This window comes from Lineus longissimus, chromosome 5 (genome assembly GCF_910592395.1).
Source record: "Lineus longissimus chromosome 5, tnLinLong1.2, whole genome shotgun sequence".
Classification (NCBI taxonomy): Eukaryota; Metazoa; Nemertea; class Pilidiophora; order Heteronemertea; family Lineidae; genus Lineus; species Lineus longissimus.
In genome coordinates this window covers 3,074,091-3,096,134 of record NC_088312.1, presented here as the reverse complement: position 1 = coordinate 3,096,134, position 22,044 = coordinate 3,074,091, and the positions used below count along the sequence as shown (strand labels likewise).

Here is a 22,044-nt window from a genome sequence, read left to right as displayed (position 1 = left end):
GAAGTGCCATTTAGCACTTAATTATTTATCCTGATGTTCTAGCTAGCTATAAACCTGTTGATATAGAGAAATAATTGGGATCTTGTGGGCAGTGCGAAGGCAGTTAGAGTTCATCTGACTCCAGGTTGATGCATCTGTGACCACCTCAGTATTGGCGTGTGGGTGGAATGAATCTCTAATCCGTACACAAATTAAAAATTCATGACAAAATGGTTTTGTGACCTACGCTTGTGTTACCTAATATTTCTGGAGTAATTTCGCTGCAAATTTGATACACTGTGAAAAAAATTTCATATGTAATTCAAATCATATCACTTACACCATCAGGTCTCTAAAAGATAGGTTGCTAAGAAGTCTCTGTCTCAGTGTAGAGCAGATTCCTCGTCTCAAGCCCCCTCCAGAGCTCTCAGATTCAACCTCGATTTCTTGGTGTGTCAAGTCCATGGTTTCACATGAATAATTGACTGAGGCATAGTTTTGAACACATCAGTATCTTTCTTTATGTTGGTCGAATGCTGCCTTCAATATCAAATTTGAAGAAAAAAATCTACCAGATGGTTAGTTCTTTGATTGGGTAGGGTTTTGCTAATTGTGAAGTTTTATGTTTTAAGCTTTTGTTCCATGATTAGTAGATACCGCTGGCGTCAATATGTCACTGAATCATGTCATTTAGCTATCAGAGCTAATGCAAATATTTTCTGAACCCATGCCAGACTTGCCATATCCAATCGTCGTATCGGTTTTATCATTGCGGCCCGAGTAATAGATTACCACAGTCTCCCCTAGCGTTGCTAATGGTAGCGTCCATATTGCGCATGGCTCTGACGACGATTGCTGGCATGAATGTGAAAACCAGTGCTACTCAATAGCAACAAGTATTCCTCGTCTATCCCCTGTGCTTGGCACATTGTCCTGGTGCTTGGCGAACATGGTAATGGGGGGTATCCTGTGTCAGGCCTCTGACAGCAGTCACAGTCTGGCAGATGTAGTGCCAAAGGAGCGGATTACCTTAGTGGCAGGCTCAAGGTAGGCTATGTATCAATTTTCAGTTTACAATTATGCACTCCATTAGAATTCAGGTTGACCCTGACCTTCTTGTCTATTTTGGCAAAGTGTTGGCAATGACTTATATTTTTTTTCTAATACAACATTATCTTTTCTGTCATTGAGTTGGACCGAGGCTGATTATCACTGTTTTGGTAGGCTCAAGGTATGTGTCAGTCAAAACTACAATGTATTCAAAGGTTACCCCAGACTCTATTTTGGCACTCGTCTACCAGTGGATTGTCAACTTGATGACACCTTGGCATTCATTTGTGGATGTCACCTTGACATTCATTCGTGGAAGTCACCTTGACATTGACAATCATGTGTGGATGTAACCTTGACATTCATTTGGTTTAGGCACAAGTTGTATTGTTCTGCCTGTCGATATGAACTGCCTTCCCATCAGATTAGCATTCTAACTAGAACCCTTTCCCCTTCACTAGCAAATTGGTCAACTTATACTGAGGAAGTCAATCATAACTGCTGACTCAGCTAATGTGTCCTAATTTTGCCCCTGGTGTACTGTTACTTTAATCCTGCTGCTGTACTCCAACAAATGTGATGAGTTATCATCAGTAAGTATAAATCAAATCACAAGTGACTTCATCCATAAACCAACTCAACAGGTCCAAGCAGTGGCAATGAATTCTAGCAGACAGTATGACTCATGGCTGGGCGACCAATGCCTCATGATAGATGGTGACTGCCAGGACTGCCAGGACATTAAGATGGATCATTTTCTGACAATCCTTGGAAGAGTGGTGGCTTTTCTAGCCGTGATGTTTGAAATTCCTCTTGTTTTGCTGGTGTGGTTTTTCTGGTAAGTCCAATTCGCCTCCTGTCGGCTTCTTGCCATGTTTGTATGTTCAGTTTTGAAGAGCGCGTCTTTGTATAAAGGTAGGGATGGATCAAATCAATGAGACATATCGTTGCTACCAGCTAGCTGGCATGATCAACCCCTGAAAGATTGGCTGGGGTAAATTTCCCTCATAGGTTGCCCAATGCTAGTGCTAAAGATTGCTCACCTCCCCTTCTTGGATCGGAGAGGGGCGCCACAATCCTTTCAAAACATCAGGATTGGAAATTTGAGGTTCTTTGAGTTTAATGTTCTGGTGTCAAAGGTATGCTGTCAATGGTGTGCTGTCATTGTATTGCTTCCCTCTGATATTTGAGATTTCTGCTTTTTTTCTGGAACTGTCTAGCATGTCTAATGCAACATCTCTAAGGACAGATGAAAGGTTATGGGTATCACCCATTCTGATTTATGCACCTGGATCAATTAATATTTTCTTTGGTCCACATACTTGTATTGAAGTTTTTCCAATATTTGTCATTATGAACACAAGACTACTTGAAATTCCCAATAGTTTGTGTGGCCTTTAGTCTGGAGATTGAGAAAAGTGGATTCATTAAGTGTGAGAGGCTTAAGACATGGAATTTGTGGAACGAAATATATGCAAATGAAATCATTCGTGTCGGAAGTGTTTGGCACTTGATTGGCACGCCAGTTTTCATGATGAAGGAGGGTTCATGAATATCTAGTAAACATGGTAAATGTTGAAGAGTGGCAACCATTCTGAGTATTCTAGGACATCAGAGCTTTTTGTCGCATGCAAATATGATTGCAGCTTGCCGCAACAAAAATTGCTTGTTTGCGGATGCTAATTATATTTTCATAACTGATCAACATCCAGTGAAATCAGCCTCTGCAATCACGTGACTGTTTCCTATGAATCGGTGATGTTCTGTGGACCCATGGTATAACAGTGAAACCATTAGCCAATGTCAATAAATACTCCTGTCAGTTTTGCTAAGTAGATAGACAAAAAAGTAAAAATGGCGTGTAATGTTGGCGAAAGCTGTCAGCAGACGTGACTCTGCTGTATTTTTCATCAGCAAGTGTGTTCAAACCGTGGAATTATTTTGGTACAATTATGGAGAGATCATAAATGGTGCCGGCAGCAGCAGAATTATAGGTTTTTGATTAGCGGGGATTGGTGGCCAAGGCGTAAAAGCCTATATGAGAACTTGGCTGATTTTCTTTTTGTGGTTTTGGCATGTTGTCATTTGCACGTTCTGTTGAGAGCCTGGGGGCTTGTTCTTTGATGCCAATATCAATAACCGGGCCCACTGTTAGTTGTGTGGATGTAATCTTTACTGATGAACCAGTTATAAGAAAATATTTGGAGGTAAGTAGCCTAAGTAAGTCTGATATCAATGGTTTCGCTCATTCTGTGGGCGGTGTACCATTCGTCTTCTTTTTTTTGCTGGCATTGACGTCAGAAAGATCAGTTGCCATAGCGCACTCGGCTTCAGGCTGTCAGTACCCAGGAATTTTTAGTTGGAAGTTCTTCAATATTGCTATCAGTTGCAAAAGAATCCATGTTTCCAAGATTGACACCTAAAATCTCAAAGATCACGACAGGGACATGTTTACAGACTCCAAGGTTCAAGCTTCACTGAAGACGAAATCGCTTCTAGGTATCAGGATATCAAAGGAGCGATACATGTTTTGACGGTTTTCAGACTGTGAAAAGAAGTTATACATGTTTCGGAGGTAGTTTTTAACAGGATTTGTATCCATTGGTTGATAGATTCCCACTCCTTTGTGAAAGTTGTTGGTATCTGCTGAGATTATGTCTCAGTCGGCTGTTTTGCCTCCTAATAGCACTCTTCTTTTCGTCATCAATAAGCCGCTCCTACGTATCGTTGCTCAAGTCAGGATTTGCTTTGCTGAGCCGTCTCTTGGGAGTGCCCCTGTTATGGAATTATGATCAAAACTTGAGATTTTTCTACCCACATGTATGTTTGAACACACCTTTTGTATTTGTGGGGCAATACGAAACTGTTCTATATCTTCATTGATGATATTGTAAATTGGCTCTAGTTTTATTAGGAAGTCGGCGGCTCAGATAAAAGTCCCAGCACATACAGGGTAAGCCTCAACAAATATTGGCTTTGATGACTTATCGGTGATATTCTTCCAGAGTCTAGCGACGGCAGCCTTGAAATCTTTCCTTTGGCTTCAGATGAAGAACTCGCCTCTGGGAACAATTGAATTCAAGATGGGTCCTAACTGAATCAAGATCCCAATATAAATACTGTTAAATGAAGCAAGCCTAACTTTGTGGCCTTGACAATACATTTGATATTGCTTTCTCATAACATAGGTCCCATGGTGGTCTTCAGCAAATATTGTGATTGGTGTTATTCTCTGGAGTCTTGTTATATGTTATGGCAACATTGGCGGATCATTTGTGCCAAGGAACTGCCATTGCTATATCTTATTACCAGAACATAGATAGAAAGAGCTTAGTCAGTTGTTCAGAGAGGCAAGTACAACTGTTTGACTTGGTATGCTGTGTGGAATATCCATAATATGACTATCCTAGTGATTTCTTGTCTTGTACTTCATTAACAACAGCGTGAGTTATGTTCAAGGAAAGCGTGACCAAAATGAATAAGTCAGTTCTCCTATCCTATGTCTCCCAGTGCATATTAATAAATATTGCGAACCACTAGATGTTTAAGAGAAACCTAAGAGGCTTTACAAGTTGAAGTTAAGTTCAAATATCAAGTTAAGCATAATGCTGAAGTCTGTCATCAAGGATATTACAGGGATTTGTAATCTACTGGGAGGACACTTTGATATGCAACAAAGTCTCCGCTGTCACAGTCAGTTGCCTTCCTTTTAAGCCTGAAAGGTTTTCTACAAAAGGGTGCCAGCCACTAGAAGGTGTGCCAAAACCCATTTACTGCGTGTAGAACTTTATTCTCTTTCATCCCTCTTGGTTCGAGTCAAGCTGACTTATGATCAGCAAGATATAAGCAAAATAGACAACAAGAGGTCATGTTCCTTCGAGTTATGTACCTAAGTCATAATGGATGAAAAAGTATGATAAAAGTAATGCATAGTCAACAGTGTAAACCATCCCTCAATATGTTATACATCCGCAACATCCAGTACGGAATTCATACCCACTGGCAGTATTGGTGCCAGATTACATCCTCAACATCGAGGCATACCATGTTATCACATCCCAAGTTGCTGTAAATCTCTGCCTACCCAATTTTCCACCAAGATTGAATGTAGCCAAAAAACAGTCACCAGTATTCCGTGGAGACAAATTTTCCATGAGACAAATCATTGGTAACTTTTGATAAGCAGGATGCCATAAAGGGAATAATCATGGCTGGTTACTGCAACTAGCCTATTGTTGCGTGAAATTACCAGTTACCCTTGGGGAATTGTGCAACTAAATGCTTGCTATAGAAACTCTTGTGTGGCTGATGATGGCCCTTAATGGTACAAAAATGTTGTGTGTTGGTGACTATCAGCTTGACTATTCTAAGTTGGGATTGATGGTAAGCTGGTGTAACTTCTGCTCAGCCCTTAGTCAGATAGTACACTGGTGTGATTTCAGCTGAGCCCTCAGCCAATGGTTTGCTGCTGTAACTTCTGCTCTGCACAATGTTCTTACAAGACAGGCTACCTGATACCACTTGTTCTGCACCACGGTTCAATAAAAATACTTTTGGGAATTACAAAACCCATTTGCTGCCTGGCAGCAGATGAGATTTGACCAGTTAATACAGAATGTCTCTGTGTGTATTTGGATGTTTCAATATGACACTCCTTTATTCTAAGGCTCTATTTAATGTGGTGTATGTGAGACTGATTGAGAGAACATAGAGGTTGATTGGAAAATGAAGGAAACTCAATAAAAATTGAATATCATATTTCAATATTCGATTTTAACATAACGGATCTTTTAGCCCAATATTCACATAATGGATATGCCATTGCCATGTCATGTTATTCAGATTTTGACAATAAATCAATCCGACGTTGATAATTGAATTGGGAAACTGTAAGAACATCAGCTAGAGCCCTGTAACGAGATTTAGTATGACAGGAGATCCTTCTTGCTCTAATTATCATACGATGTATTTTGGAATCTGATCAGTTTCTCTTTTGATTGATTGTGGAAATGGGTCAAGAGAGAGGCTGTTGTAGTCATATCTGTTGTAGACCCAAGAAGTACCCCATTGGGATATCTGGGCTTGGCTCATTCAGCTGAGCAATATGCTTATAACCACTACGTCCTTCCCTCTCATTTTCAGATTTGATCCAGTGCGCCCCTGACTCAGAGAATGGGGTAAACCTTTGTTGCTTGTTCAATCAGTTGCATGACCTTATGTCTTTGTTTCTCTCTTTGCAGCCCCGCCCCTAGTCCACAACATCATAATAATGCAACCCATGATATGCACTCTCGACTTGAACTCTATGCAACAAGGTAAGAACACCCATGTTGTTGACCCTTCATCCAATTTTGCGAAGAAATCATTTGATGTGGTATTTTAACACAAAGATATTCTTTTGATTTGAATATTAACATCAGCTGTGGTGACTAGATGACCTTATGTAGAAAACTGTAGCCTTGGATGTCAATGTTTTTTGTCACGATATTACCAATAAATCAGTGTTGCTGCCCTCTTTGTGTCAATGAAGGAACTATGCTCCAAGAATTTCAATCCAATTATTGGTGTTTGCCGAGAGCGTTTGTTGGCTGAAAGCTGCCATCGGCAAGTTAGAAAATCAGTCTCGGTCAGCTTAAAATTCCACCTACCAATTTGGTTTGAGCAAATTAAACCCACCCAGTGGGAACATTCCGACAATATGTCTACGATATATTCACAACGGTATCGACATTTGGCTTCAGACATCAACGGGTATTGTTCAGTTTATTCCCCCAAAGTCCCAATTGGCCTGAACTCAGTTATCTCGGATAGCCCAAGATGTGGTTATTTTATCTTGGGCCATTGGTTACCGGCGTGTACTCGCTTTGTAATGACTGAAGCAATTTGTTCACCTCCCTGAAGACGGTCCCCACTTCATTAATCATTTGATCATTATTCATGGCGAGGAGAAGGTGCCAAGTGTGGCACAACAGGTCATGTGATACTTGCTGTGACCCTCTAATGATTTTGGATGCATGGGGAGCGTTGACCCAGCCATACCCTTTGGTTGTGGAAACATCTGGATGCCAATGTACAAATGGCATCCATGATTAGACATATATGAAATTCTCACATTGTGTAATCGATCAGTTCATTCTATCTTTTCAGATTAGCAGAGGTTGAACAGCGACAGCTGAGTTCAACACCAGATTCGTGAGTATCCGATAATCAATCTGAACAACAGTTTGAGAACACAAAATAGATGGGAAAGAAATAGGTTCCTCAGACCAAATGTTTGCAGTTAACAAGAAAGCAACAAGAAGTCATGTTTTGTTTTTTGTTTGTTTTTTTATATATAAAAAAAAAATATAAAAAACAAAAAACAAAAAAAACCCAAGAAGTCATGTTATGTTACTCTGTCCCCACTTGGGAGCGAGACAGGATTGGAGATTTCTGTTGAGACTTCTATCAAGTTACATGATGCATTGTCATGTACTTATATTTGTCTCTTTCATTTCCAGGGAAGATGAACATAACCTTATAGCTCAGTATTGCCAGAGTTTAAGTGGGGATGTAGTGCCACATACAGTAAGTCATCCATCTCCATCAAAATCATGCTTTTTACGAGTTCTCCTTTGCCATCTATCAAAGAGCAAGAGCGGCTTTATAGGAACCATTGGTCCTCTTGCTTTGATAGTTCTTGTTTTGATCCATAAAAGATGTCTGGAATGACTGGCGTAGTGCGTTCAGTCCTTTATGTGAGTTCTCTGGAGAAGCTCAGGTTAATTCTGACTAGCCATGAGAGGGTAATAGTTTACTTGATGACATGAAGATAATAAAAAGATGCTGACTTAGGTTATTGTTCCTGCCTCTTGCAGTTAAAGAGTCCCATGCAGATAATGCTTGCCATAGACACGGAGCAGAGAGGAGAGCTCGAGGCGATGATAAAAGACTTGGAGGAAGAAAACAGGTGAGCGCTCCCATAGAACTGTATCTGCACCTCATTAACTGTGACCGTGACGAAGTTGTGTCTTTTCAGTGAGGCTTTGGAGACACTACTCTCTCTAGCCTCAGTTTAACTATGTCGAAGAGAAACGCGTTTTCCCAGTTGCAATTGTCTACATGTATGTCTGGTTTAAGACGTCGGTCTTTAGCTGGGGTAATAGTCACAAGGCACTACCAAATGTGTTTGTGACCATCACTACACTGGCGATGATCTTGGCCACCTGGAAAGCCTGAAGGATCTCCTTGCTTGAGCTAAAACTGGTGTTGGTGATGTTTGTTATTCCAGGACGCTACAGGCAGAATATGATAGATTACGTCAAGCGCGTCAAGACGGCGAGGATGAGAGCTATGTCCATTCAGAAAGTGATGCCGAGGTCTCAAGTCGAGACGCTGAGATGATCGCCGAGGCCAAACTCCTCCGGCAGCACAAGGGCCGGTTAGAAGCGAGGATGGGAATACTAGAAGATCACAATCGACAGCTTGAGGCGCAGTTACAAAGATTACGGCAGCTTTTAGAACAGGTAGGGATGGTTAGGTGTTGATGGGGATGAGGTAAAGGAGTTGCAAGCATATCAGCATCGGGAAGGGGGCAAAGTGAATGCCTACCATCAGTACCATTTATTCAAAACTTTCCTATCATATGGTGTCAATTTTCATCTGGTACATGCTGATGTCTACTGCAACTCCTTCATCTTGTCACTGACGGGTGCTCCGCCAAGTCCCTGTCACTTTTGTACTGGTCTTATCACTGACTGTTCAACATATTCAAGTCAATGCATGTTTAAGTGTGCAGTTCAGGAACTGAGATGATATTCCACCACAGATGCATTTTCGGAGGATATTCTTAGACAAGCAAAATATGATATGCATTTCAGTTTCAAATCATCCAGAGTTAATTGGAATGATAAATTGCCATATCTCGCTCAACTCAAGATGTCTTAATTTGCATGCATGGTTATTTATACTTCTCGAACTTGAGTTCACGCTTCCCGTTGCTGGATTTGCCTTTATTCTGTATTTGGTTTTCGTTGATTAAAAGTCTGCATGCCTAATTCATAAAGTTTCCTTTCCGTAATTGCTTTTCATTGATCCAAGGAACCATCTCAGACATGTGTTTTAGAATTCTTAGTGCAAACCGGCTGGGCCCATTTGTTCTTGTTGTCGCGTCGTTAATAAATTTTCTCTTGGTTGAATATGCTGTGGCATCTTGTGGCTAAATGTGGAACTAGATTCACTGTCGGCACTTTTGTCAGGTATGATCTTATGTTAGGTATGATCCAATGAAAGTATGAGCCAGTGTCTTTTGGTTGATGCTCGGCCACAATCTTCAGTATTCTATTGGATGCATGGGTGTATTTCTTGGCTGAATCTGCTGTGCAATCTTGTGTATAAAGCTCGTGCAATCGTGTTGATGTCATTATAAGTCCATTTCTTGTGGTTGAGTTATGTTGTGCCATATCCCAAGGATAAAATTCATTAAGAACAGCTCATGGTGACTTCATACAGTAGTCTTGATTACTTGAAAATGACAGCGTTGAGCTAGTTTCTTTTGGTTAGAAATGCTATTGCCATCTTGCGGATAAAGCCTGAGCTGCTATCTTCATCCTTGGCAGGCATGATTCTTCCTCTCCATGAAGAATGAACTCTCCCTGCAGCCTGCTCTGCTAATCCAATATTGCTGCGTATCTGATGTCATTGGCCGTCTCCTGCTCTCATTCTCCGATAAGCAGCCATGGAAACAAGAAGCCAGAGGACTCTCTATCGACGATCTTAAAAACACGTTGTTGATCAGCGACTCGGGATCTTGTAGTGCTACATGTCTTCGTGAGAGTAATCCAATTACACAAGCGAAGGAGGAGTGGAAAGATCTGTTTGAGTAGGACAAACTTTACTTTGTGGAACGTTACTCACTTAATGCAAAATGCATTAAGATTTCGTGTGCCCGATTTAAAAGGTTCATTTCGATTTCAGTAACTTTGAATGACATCCTACTTAAATGTCACGCAACTTTGTCACAAATCTATTTTCAATATAAAAAAACTGTAGATGGCAATCAATCTGGGGTTATAGCTTGAACTGAACAACCTACTGAGTGAAACGAAATTTGCAATAACAGTAAACTTTGACTATCACTAATTGTAATTTAGTGCTCACTGAATGAAAACAAGTTGCCAAACAACTCTCCCAAATGAGGTCACTTCTGTTCGAGCAGGATTTTGTATCTCTAATGGAACAATTTCACTGTAATAATGAGTTCTCCCGTGCCATCCTGAGTGCCTCTGAATTGATGTTCATATCACATCTGTGAACTCATACATCATTAAGGCGGCGCTAAATTACTTTCTGTGGCAGCCTCGGTTTGATGTGGGAAATTGTGCGCTGTTGGTTTTTACGTTTGAACGATGTGGTACTTCTTGTACTGTCAGCTCACTTAACGGTTGTTGATCAGGACCGGTACCCATGATTGCATTTTGCTTAGGATTGTTGTCCGTGACTATGTATGCTGTGGAGTTTTAGGTGACTGCACTGTCAATCAACATTCGGAATCTGTAAAAAGTCCAAACTTTTTTGGAATCTACGGAGAAACGAGTTTGGATTTAGAGATTCAGCCAGCATTGGTGACTGTTCTTGTTTGACCACTCTTCTGATCAAACTTTTGCTTGGTGGAAAGAATTGACTCGCAAGCTCCAACTTTGAAGGATAGTTACCAATTTAACAATTCAAGTTTGATTGAAGTGCTTACTATGGCAGAGGAAGCCAAGGAGACAGTGGCACCATCAGAGGGCAAAGTGGAGGAGATTTCTGAGAAGGTGGGTAATCAGGTTGACACTTGGTTTGGTGAATGCCATCTGATTTTAAAGGGTTCCATCAGTTTCCTGGCTGGTGGCACTTCGGATAAATGATGACTGTTTTTCATGTGATCAGGGCTTGTCTCATCCATGTGTTCTCTGATACTTATTTGGTTTCAGCTAGAATTCAGTGCACAGAGCCGTGGTTTGCCAAACTTTACTGCAGTATGGCGCCAGACGTTGTTGAAAATGACGCAATTCCGAAGAAATTGCAACGTGATGAACTCCGCGCAGTTTAACCACTTCACTGCCAGGTGCACTGATCCAGAAAGAGGCAAATCATCGTGAAACATAGATGTCTGTCAATTCTTACATGTTTAGCTTGTCGATCTGTTCAAAGGATTTGCTGATCCTTCCACCCATTGCCTGATCATGCTAAAGGCAGACAGTGGCATTTTGTTCCAGACGATTCTATCTGTAAGTCATATTAATATCTTTATTGCACTCTCAAGATCGTTACATGGTCTGATTGATTATACATCAGAGGGTGTCTTGGTCTTGTTTTTGACGTACTTAGACATGCTTGCCTCTTAGCTGATGGAAGACATGCAGCCCATTGAAACAGCAATAATGCAGTGAGATGCGCGGGAGGTCGTAAAGACAAATGCAAGCCTTTTGCGTGTTGTAGTGGATATCGTGAGCTGATAATGGTTTAGATGTTCTCATCAAAGGGGAGACTGCTCCTCCATCTTCCATCTTCCATAACGGACTTCTTGCACAGTTCCTACATGTCAACCCTGGCAAGATCTGATGGATTCTACTCTCTCTTACTTTGTAATCGCTTGATGTTTATCTAAGTAATGAAGGTGTAGCTGCAAGTAAAAGGTCAAGGTCAATATAAAAAAAACAAACTTTGTGTGTCCTCATGAGGTTGAAGGAATGTCATTTGCTTGGCCTAGCAAGGGTCATGGTCCAAAAGGGTCAACATTTCCTCCGGCAGGTCTCCCCACATTCCAATTACCCACGAACACTCCACATCATTACATCTCTGTTTAATCTCTCGCCGTATCTCATCGATTTTCCGTCGAAGGATGTCGTTGTATCTCTTTATGGTGTGTCAATCACGCATCAGGGAGTCCAAGTGTTTCTTGACCAAGTAGCCACGTTGCCATGGAAATGTGATGGGAGCATAGTAAATAGCGAGTGATTGGATGAGGGGTGCTGCACCTGAGATGCCTTCGAAATGTCAATAATTGTGTTTACATCGTGATTATGGGGATTGGTTTTGAATATTCTATGATATCTAATGCGCCACTTTTGATATTTCAAACTGGGGCTGGTGGTGTGAGAGTTCAGTAGAAACCCAGGCACTAAAAGGACATGTATAGCCTTGAACCTTGATCATAATGATCCAGAGCTCGTCATGTTTCCTTTAATGATTAAGTCATGCACCCTGACCTTCCTTTCCATTCTTTAATCAAGGAGCTTAGAAATCTGGGCACGGTGATGCGAAGACTTTGATCTTTATGGTGTCACTTAAGGCTTCAGTTTTCTAGCTAGATTAAAAGCTAGTGCAGGCTCAAAGGCAGCACGTTTGAAAAATTCTAAAGGAAGATGATAACACAGTAATCCTTCTTTGGCGTCTCTGTATTCGGCTTGTTCCAGCTTGTTTGCAGGGACCTGTGACCAATATCAAACCCAATGCAATGCAACACAACACTGCACATCCTGGGTAAGCCTCATTTCGATTTGCAGGTTCCCTGGTTGTTAAAGGCGATAAAACCCTCACACAAATCAATAACCTTTTAGCGAGAAGATATCGGAACTCTTTCAATTCTGATTGATTTATCTCTTGTTGAGTGACTTGGAAAAATGTTAGTGCTCAGCCATGTGCATCAATTTGAGATCAATATTGGTGGATGCATAATGGTTCTTTGCTTCCAGGGGACTATCTCTGTATAATGTTGAAAACGAAATACGTTACCAGAGACACATCCTCGAATACCAGGGTCATTTGTATGCTCCTCCCCTCGCATGTATGATTGACATGATTGATGCAATCTCCACAGATTCGTCACTCTTCGCCGCGAGTGCAGAGACAATTCTGAATGAAATGTCTTGAAGTGACACATTCGACACTTGCATTTCTGGTAAGTGAAGTTCCACTGCAAACGCCTTGTACATATTTGTACAGTTGCACGCTTATGCTGTTGAACAGTAGAAAGTTTAGAATAATTCTAATTAATCTAGGCTACGTGCACAGTTTTGCAGCTTAGAACCTAACATGTCGAAGTGTTCAGATCGACAGGCTTTCTAATCTACTGGTTGGCTTAAAGTAATGGGCAGGTGTATCATTGCAGGACTTCCTTTTACATCAGTTAGACTTAGGATTCCTGAGGTAAACAACATTGCCCTAAGTCTTCAGTCTTGATTTCCAGTTCTTAGTACTTCTTGGGAAGGGGGACGAGAACATTTGATGTTCTTACTGGATTCAATGAAGCCGAGTCCTTTCACAATGATTGCAGTCACTTCTCTCATATAGCCACTTCATTCAGAATATCGTTTTTTTTCTTTGTTTTATATTAAATGCCTTTCATCTTGCATTTCTTTTAATTGCTGGACCCTTAATTCTCCAGTTTATGGTCTTTTGTTTATGCATTTGTGTCCATTTTAGAAATGATTATCTGTTTTAATTAGAAGAAGAAGTTGGTAGTGCAAGTTATGCAATTACACTCCTGAAGTATAAAGCTATGGACAAATGTCAGATAGATATATTCCTCCCCGGTCTACATATAAAATTAAAATTGTTTCTCTTTACAGGGAGAGGCTCCCGAGGGATTCTTACAGACCAAAAGAATCCGATAAAACCCTTTCTTGGTGTAACCTCTTTACCTATTGTTTGCTTATAGGGTATAGCTATTCACTCTAATACAACTATGTTATCATCCAAGGCTGTAATCTATGCTTTCTTCCTAGCATGCTTAACCTTTTGTGTGAAGAATGATGATTTAATTCAATTGAATTGCTGGATTTCTTCAAAACATGACATTCAAGAAGTCTGCATCTTTTGCTTTCTCATTTTTGTTGCAGAATGATTTGGATACATAATTTTCATGGCCAGCCAGGGTCAAGTAATAAAACCGCTATACATCCCATCTTCCAAATTGATGTACTAAATAGATTTCATGATCCATATACCCAATAATCTATAGAATATGATATCTGCATCCTTGAATAGAAACCAATCTCGCTGGCTCCATTTCCTGCTCCATCTAATTTTCCCAGAAATTTCGTTTATTTGCTCTTTTAAAGTCTCTTATTCCAGGTTTCATTTCCGTCTTATTTCATTATCATATGTAGAGCCGTCTTTCAGTTTAAGGAAACATCTTCTTCATCCGGCTTTGTCTTATTTTACATTTACAGCCCCTATAAGCTGTGGATAGCGTTTTGTTTCTGCTTCTGATCCTTGTTAAAAGTGTAACAGAAAAGGTTTGGGTTTAATGTAATCTTTGGGAACAGGGATATTTCTAAGAAGTAGGATATATTTTCTTAAAATAAGTCTTAGGAAAGAGGCACATTGAAAAATTGCATCTCCCCAATTTTTGCAAGTGGGTTCTGATCCGATCTGATTGTAGAGGGCAGAAAAAAAGATATCCACAGGTGTAACTCGTCCTCTGTTTTCAAGCGTTTTCGATGTTGTCTTCTATGTAGCCTCCTCTGACCGTGTCTTTCTTTCTTTTCTCCTTCTAGCCCCAGGTACCTACAGGTACATCCCTTACTTCCTCCCAACGAACAACACCATTTATGACACCATCGTCTTCCCAGACCTCCCTCCAGAAGGAAATGCCTTTGCCTCCGAAATACAAGCCACAAGCTATGCCGCAGATGAATGGACATGATGCAGGTGAGAAAACATTGGAAAGCCACAGTCTCCGTCACAGAGATGGCGTTGCTCGTTGTTGTTGGAGTTTGAGGTGGTCGCTCTACAGAATTTGCTGGCGATGACGAGAAACAAGTGTTGAGTTGCTGCCATATAACAGCATCAAGCTATTGAAATGTTCAGGAAAGCACCAGTTCTTCACTTTGCCATTATGCCATGGGTAATGTCTTGAGATCCTTGCTGCAGGTGCAGATACCTTTCCTCATACTTTATGATTTGCTTCTCATGGAATCACTTCCATAGAAAACTCTTAAGACGTGCTGTAACTAATGATTCTTTGTTATATGTTTACAGCTGCACGCCGAATGTCAAGTGAAGATGCCCGATTAATAGACGTCATGAAGGAATTAGATGATTCTTTCCCCATTGATCCTACACCCAAGAGTAGATTAGGTAGGCACTGAAAAAAAGTTTAATCCTGACATATACCTCCAGGGTTTTGTGGGTAGACTGATGCCGAATATGGAAGAATATCATAGGAAAATCAGCCAAATGATCATCAAATACAACTCAGTTATAAATCTCAGTCTGCAAATAAGAGCCAATGAGCAATCAACCGTTTTCAGTAACCTTTCAGAAAGTGCACATTCATTGAAGTTTATAAACATTAACGTATCATTCTTATCTTGCAGGCTCAACCAATGTTGGTAATTTGTTCCATATGGCGGGTCAGGTTGGTAAAGCGGTTGGCACGCTCGTCACTGTGATGACGGACGAAGAGGGTAGTGGCAGCGACGATGATTTACAACTCGATCCACGAATGAAATAGGAACAAATGACCAATCAGAATCCAGTATTCAAATGAGGAGAGAATTATTTCGCGATCAAATGCTCACGTCATGTTGTGATCATTTCATAACATTGTTCATCGTGTTCAATTCAACTTGGTTGATCAAATCTTGTTTACACTTTGACTTGTTCAACCCCAAACTTAGCAGACGACTTAAGCTTTTGGCCAGTTCTAAGTAAATGAAGGATTTGAATTTCTCATGAAAATAGTCAACATGGGCAGTTCACTTCATTGATTGTTGCTATACACATCATAATATTTGTGCCATTTTCCCCGCTGCTAGTTGCTTTCACAAAAAGCAGCAGTTCTAGTGACTAATTGACCCTGTTTCCATTAAATGTGTCATATTGACTCATATCTGTGACAGATAAGTTTTAAAGAGTCAGAGCAGCCGACATGATCAATTTAATCACTGCAACCTGCGATAATTGCTCCAATGGTTGATGAAAATATGACTTGTCTGTGAGTAAACCCAGTTATCGATGGGTGGGTTTGATTTTTTTTATGCATGTCACAATGATTTTCAACTCTTGTTGTCACAAGCATCTGCAATGGTTGCCGCAAATGGAATACTTTTATTGCATTCAATAATTACATGTATTATCAGGGGTTGCTGCCGCAAAAATCTCTCATTTGGGGCGTACTTTAATATATAAACAAGCTTTCTTATTGAGCCCTTTGGTGCTTTTAATAAAGTAATACTGCAAAGTATAATTTAAGGAACAGATGTGACTGCTTTTAATTTCCAGTTATTGAGTTAAAATGCAATTGGTTATTTGCGATCGTGACTCTATCTTTAACATGCAAAATAAAACGTGTGAAAGATGATTAACTGACTATTACAAACCTTCCATTAATGTAAAGTAAATCTATGTATTTTGTACACATTATTCTCAGATGGTATTAAAAGCAGTCTTGCGTAATATACATTGCTTTTGATGTAAGAAAGGCACATCTCCAGGCAAATATTGTTTAAAACAGGTAATGCACCAGGAAATAAAACTAAGTTCACAGTATGCGTGGTAAATATTCAACCGACAAACGATATTTCAGAGCTGAATATTTTCTGGAGCACACTGTACACTATTTGAAACATGTCAGTCTATGATTTATAACTAACCTTTGACCTGGTTTGTAATTAACATATTTGAGGTGATTAATATTCATGTATATTTCTCGATTGTATATAAGGCCCTATGGTTGTCTGGTTGTATATTGGCTGTGCATTTCGCTCGAATCTTAACCAGACAGTGTGTAGATTCTGTGTAGATAATGCATTATGGTTTGTATTCTGGTTATTATGAGACTCGCTTAAGGTCAAACCATTTTACCATGAATTGAACCACCCTGCCTGAGGGTTGCCTTCAACCAGCCATGGGCAGCAATAAGTCAGTTAGGGTACACAATGTCCATAGTAACTTATGATGTAAATAGATGAAAACTAGATGCTGACAAGTTTACAGTGCCATCAGGAGTCGTTTCTTGTCCTAGTCTCTGTTCGTGTGGCTGCATTTAAACTAAAGGGATTTAGGGTATTTCAAAACAGGGTATATACCGGCAAGAAGTGACGATGACGAGTCTTTGTGTATTCTTGGTACTGGTAAATCAAGATAAATGACTAACCTAGAAAGTAAAAATGCCTGACCCAGTAAATGTCTTTTGCATTTTATTTTGTATTGACTATTGAGTACACCCTGTAGAATTTCCAAGCCGATAATGCTTCTCTTTGTATGTCCATGAGTTTGAGGCTTTCAGTGACTGTCAATGTGTTTTCCTTCAGCATATCAAAGAAATCCTGGACCATTCCAGGTGGGGTTTCTAGGGTTATTTGCTAATGTCAAAGAGACAAAGTCAGAAAAATTAAATTTGTCACAATTGTCATAATAGATGTCACTGCGGTGATATGTAGTATCATGAAGAAGAACATCATTTTCTTCTTTGACTGTCTCTGGTTGTCTATGTGTATATCAATGTAAGGGACAACACCTGGTGCATTTTGTATGTTTTTATTGTTCAAGTTCTTATGTTAATGGTATATATGTATTTATGTCATTCATAAATAGAATTGAAGTTTATGACGACTCGTGACTTTATTTTGAATATCATCTGGAAATAGCCAATTAGATAGAGAATATTGAGAGACTTTTTGAAATCTTCCCAATTGTGCTGGCCTTCAAGTCCTTAAAAAAAGTGTATGCATTTTCTAACTTCTGGTGGTTTGGGAAATTTTATTGGATACGTCAACTAAGGAACTCTTAGCTCATGCTAGAAGAGAGTGCTATACAATGCCTAAGGCGGTATGCGTTTAATGCATTTGTATTGCTCTCTGCAGGGGACAACTGGTGTTGTCAATTGCGTTCATGGGCAGGCAAAACCACTGAAATGTATTCGATTGCTGAGAGGCAAAAGAAACATGAATGACACACTTTGGTCTGCACCTAGAAATAGTTGATAATATTTGAAAAAAGTGTTGATTTATATAAAATCAAACATAATACTATCTTTCAAAGATCTTATATATTTATTTATTCGTTCCATTTAATAATCGATTCATGGATGTAAAATTTCATGTACAGTAGAACCTCTCTATTAAGGACACTCTCGGGACTGACAAATGCTGTCCTTAATAGACAGGTGTCCTGATTAGGGAGGTCAAATTGAATGGAAACAACCAATTTGGGACCAAAAGTAGTGTCCTTAATAGAGAGGCTGTCCTTATTAGAGAGGTGTCCGCTGAGAGAGGTTCTACTGTATTTCATTATTTGGTAAAGGGACACACGTTTTGATATGAATTGAACAAATTTGATAGATGTTCACATTGATGTGATGTGTTAATTTGTAAATCGATTGGGATGTTTTTAGATGTAAATAGACAATGGGCAATTAGATAATCCTGTAGTTCTCTCTAGGCAATTAGTCAAATCATAGACAGATTTGAAATGAACCGAGGCTGGTCCATAAATTCAATGTAAAGTGCTCGTGATGAGTAGATTTGTTTCTCTGCCAATCTGTTGCCTTGGTTACGTTACTTTGAAACTCAGTGCATTTCAAACTATTCGAACCCTAAAGCTCAAGTTCCTAAATCTCTGACCACACCCATAATCCTATATCCAGAACACCAGTTTTATTTTTAGATAAAGTAACTATCAAGATCATCATATATAAGAAGACAACTAACTTCCAATTTGAAGAAGTTGTGTGTGCACAGCATATAAATTCTAAGACTTCCTGATCTTGAGATATGACCTAAGTGTGATTTCTCAGCATTTAAAGTTCCTACATTGACATAAAGAGGGCCTCCTATGGTAAACCTTCACATATGAGTAATATCCAAAATAAAAAGCCATACTATGTGTATTAGATAAGTGCTTTCCAAAGACAGTCTTACATCTAAATTTGAAAGTGCATGTCGATTGATAGTTGCCAAAAATCTATCATTGAGCAAATCATTTATCGGAATTCTTCCAAATTGCGTGCTATTATAAAGGGTGACAGCGAAAATATTTGCCACATGTATTTTTGGTAACAGTAAAGTACCAAGACCATAAAACTTCCGAAAGTGATCCCCAGATGCACATGTCAATATTATCTTCAAGGCCCTTATGCTTCCGTGCTTGCTTTGGATGAAAAGTGACCTCCCCAAAGCGCATGCAGAAAATCGATCAGTGCAATTAGTATCAGATTGTGAATACCATGAAAAAAAGAGTTCAAATATTTTTAGTTCACAGAAGATTTATACACGGTGAGAAGATGTGAATTGGCATTGTGACTCTTGGACAGTGTATTTGGAGCTGCTGACAATTGTAACGTTTCCATGTATATTGACTTACTCGTGGCGCTCTCTTCTGCAAAGAAACCTTGGTGTTTAAATCATGTAGGGTAGAATAGGGTATTTGTAGCTCCCGTTTAATCGTAGCCTTTGATATTGATTGATACCTCATGCTTCAAACAATGCAGGAGCTACAAATACCCCTTTCTACCTTACTTCTTGTTCAACTCTTCAACCCTATAGCCCTGTATTAAAATCCAGTCCTCAAAAATTTCAATTGTTTTACAGGAACACAGAAGCAAACTGACAAAGTCGTTTAGATTTCCTGACATAGTTGCTGAAGTCTTTTCAAGATTAAGTAATTATCTGCCTCCTGAATATCAAAGGAGGACTATAGGCAAGAGCCAGATGGGTCAGATTGTGACTTCAGCCTTAGACCCCCAGCACCTGCCTACAGTCTCCCTTTTAGGCTGGCAAATACATCTTGTAATCAACGTTATAGAACAATTCCTCAGCAAAGTCAGTTCTGCCCACTTGACTGACCTGTGCATGATTAGATAGTTGGCTCAAACACTAAGGGTGAAATTCATTACAGGGTGATTTGGAGTGATCAGTTCCGCTCATTATACCTTATGTTACCCCTTACATCACATTTAAAAGAACTCGGGCCAGCCAATTACAAGGTCTATTACCTTTAAACACAGCCTTGTTGGCACCAAGGCCTAAATTCCCATTGTTGATTGTTTTACTGTCTTAGCAAAGGATTATCAGTGCTAATCTTGAGAACATTGACCCCTCGAAACAGTTTTTGTGGCAGTTGATATGCCCATCTCGGCAAGGGCAAATCAACACAATATAGATAAAAGCCTGCCAGTTGACTGTTCGTGGTCAAACGGTGTGTAATACTATGAAAACGCTGTTGATGAATTTTACCCAAAGTGTAAGTCATCTTATGATTCAAAGCCAACTCGTTAGTTCTTTGTATGTGGACCTGAACATATCTGTCAATCAATTTTATTGAAAATAGATTTTATATAAAGAAAATACTATAAGTTGTTCTTGTTCTTTTGTCTCTGAGTCGTGGGGATTCTGTTTCTCCTCTTTCTTGGACCATTGGTGGACTGAAAACGAGGACAGACGCCCCCAGTGGTTGTGACATGACATCAGCTGAGAGGAGTGATGGGAGAAACCTCAGAAGCCTTCTGTCCTTGGTGGAGATTCTGTCTCACTGTGCTCTTGAAGACAAGCCCAACCTACCTATGGAGACAATTTGTGTACCTCAAGTGGGTCGCCTCGTATATATGGTACAGTCAAACAACTGATGAATCTTGGACAACATATCCTGGACCCTTCTGTCTTTGGATGAAGATTCAAGCTCATGTTGACAGGTCCTGGCCATTCAAACAACGCATACACCTGCATCTCAAAGATCATATTTGGTGTGGGCTTATCCCAACAGTCACAGCCCCAGCCAACAATTCATAATGTCCTTGGTCTCTTTGTGGTAGCTCCTCCAGATCACAGGACAACACCCTAGTGAGGACACTTTCATCTGAGTTGTGAAGCCTTTCTAAAGACACTGGTCCTCAATATATGTGGTGACAATCTCTCCCAGGGAATGCAAGGACACCTGTCCTCAAGACAGCACCCTGTAGGGAGACAGCTCTGTCCTTCTATTATGGATGAGACATGCCACATACGATCAGATGCACATTCTTAAGAGAAAGACACAAAAATATTCCATGCCATTCAGACTTATTGAGTTGTACCCAATCCCTGCCCTACATCCCTACTAGAAAAACCTCACTTCTGTCCTTGGTAGAGATTCTGTCTCACTGTGCTATTGAAGACATGCTCAAGCTGACTATTGAGACCACATGTGTACCTCGAGTACATCGACCCATGTATGGTACCTCAATCATACAACCCATGAACCTCTGACAACATCTGGACCCTCTGTCTATGATGGAGACTCAGTCTGACTGTGCTCACATTCTAACAGGGCTTGACCATTCAAACAACGTGTGCACCTGTATCACAAAGATCATGTATTGTGTTGGTCTATCCAAACAGGCACATCCCAACAATGTCCTTGGCCCTCCAGGTCCTGGGACAACACTCGAGGCAGGACTGTCTCGTCCAAGTTGTGAATCCTTCTAAAAGATGCTGGCCCCCAATATCTGAGGACGGCTGTCCTCTAGAGCACAGCATACCTTGTGTAGTTACAGCGTAGATGCTATGCCTCCTTTGGTCATGTTGTGACAGCCTCACTGAGTACGCAACTGGCCTGATTGTGACGGTCAGAAGTTGTTCAGTCAAGGTGTAACAGTCATATCAACATTGGTATGGTTGTGACAGTCTCACCATGCCCAACGGTCTAGTATGGTTGTCACAGTCTCAACGACATCCAAGTCAAGGAGAGATAACCAACAGGAAGAGTCAAAAGATGCCATGTGTTGGTAACCAGTGGCAAGAGTCAAGACTCTTACATGTCCCCGCATTGGACGTGGATGTGACGTTGCGATCAATTGCTAGTATACAATGAGATAGTTTTACATCTCTGACATGATGTCGCATCTTTCATTAGATATATCGCCATATTATATACATCTCACCCAATCAGGCCTAGAATGTATGAATGGGTCTTTATTTTCCGGCCATGTTGTGATCTGACTGATTAAGGTCATGGGTCTATAGGCCATGACCATCAATAGCTCCGAGATTAAAGCGCATAACAGAATCC

The 22,044-nt window shown here is 40.2% G+C and overlaps 1 protein-coding gene across 12 annotated transcripts in view; it reads left to right on the top strand.

Annotated features, from left to right (window-relative positions):
* LOC135487999 (dystrophin-like) overlaps positions 1-20,343 on the top strand; it is a 224,721-nt gene extending 204,378 nt beyond the window's left edge. For 10 of the 12 annotated variants that reach the window (XM_064772341.1, XM_064772343.1, XM_064772342.1 and 7 more), the window contains 8 exons: positions 6,270-6,344; positions 7,177-7,221; positions 7,530-7,596; positions 7,887-7,978; positions 8,300-8,534; positions 14,553-14,706; positions 15,037-15,135; positions 15,375-20,343. In XM_064772341.1, coding sequence (XP_064628411.1) covers positions 6,270-6,344; positions 7,177-7,221; positions 7,530-7,596; positions 7,887-7,978; positions 8,300-8,534; positions 14,553-14,706; positions 15,037-15,135; positions 15,375-15,511 — 904 coding nt within the window. In that variant the 3' untranslated portion in view covers positions 15,512-20,343. Of the gene's footprint in view, positions 1-6,269; positions 6,345-7,176; positions 7,222-7,529; positions 7,597-7,886; positions 7,979-8,299; positions 8,535-12,871; positions 12,953-13,622; positions 13,838-14,552; positions 14,707-15,036; positions 15,136-15,374 lie in introns of those variants that run through there. The other 2 variants (XM_064772346.1, XM_064772344.1) reach the window with 2 other exon arrangements.
* The last annotated feature ends 1,701 nt before the right edge of the window (positions 20,344-22,044 follow it).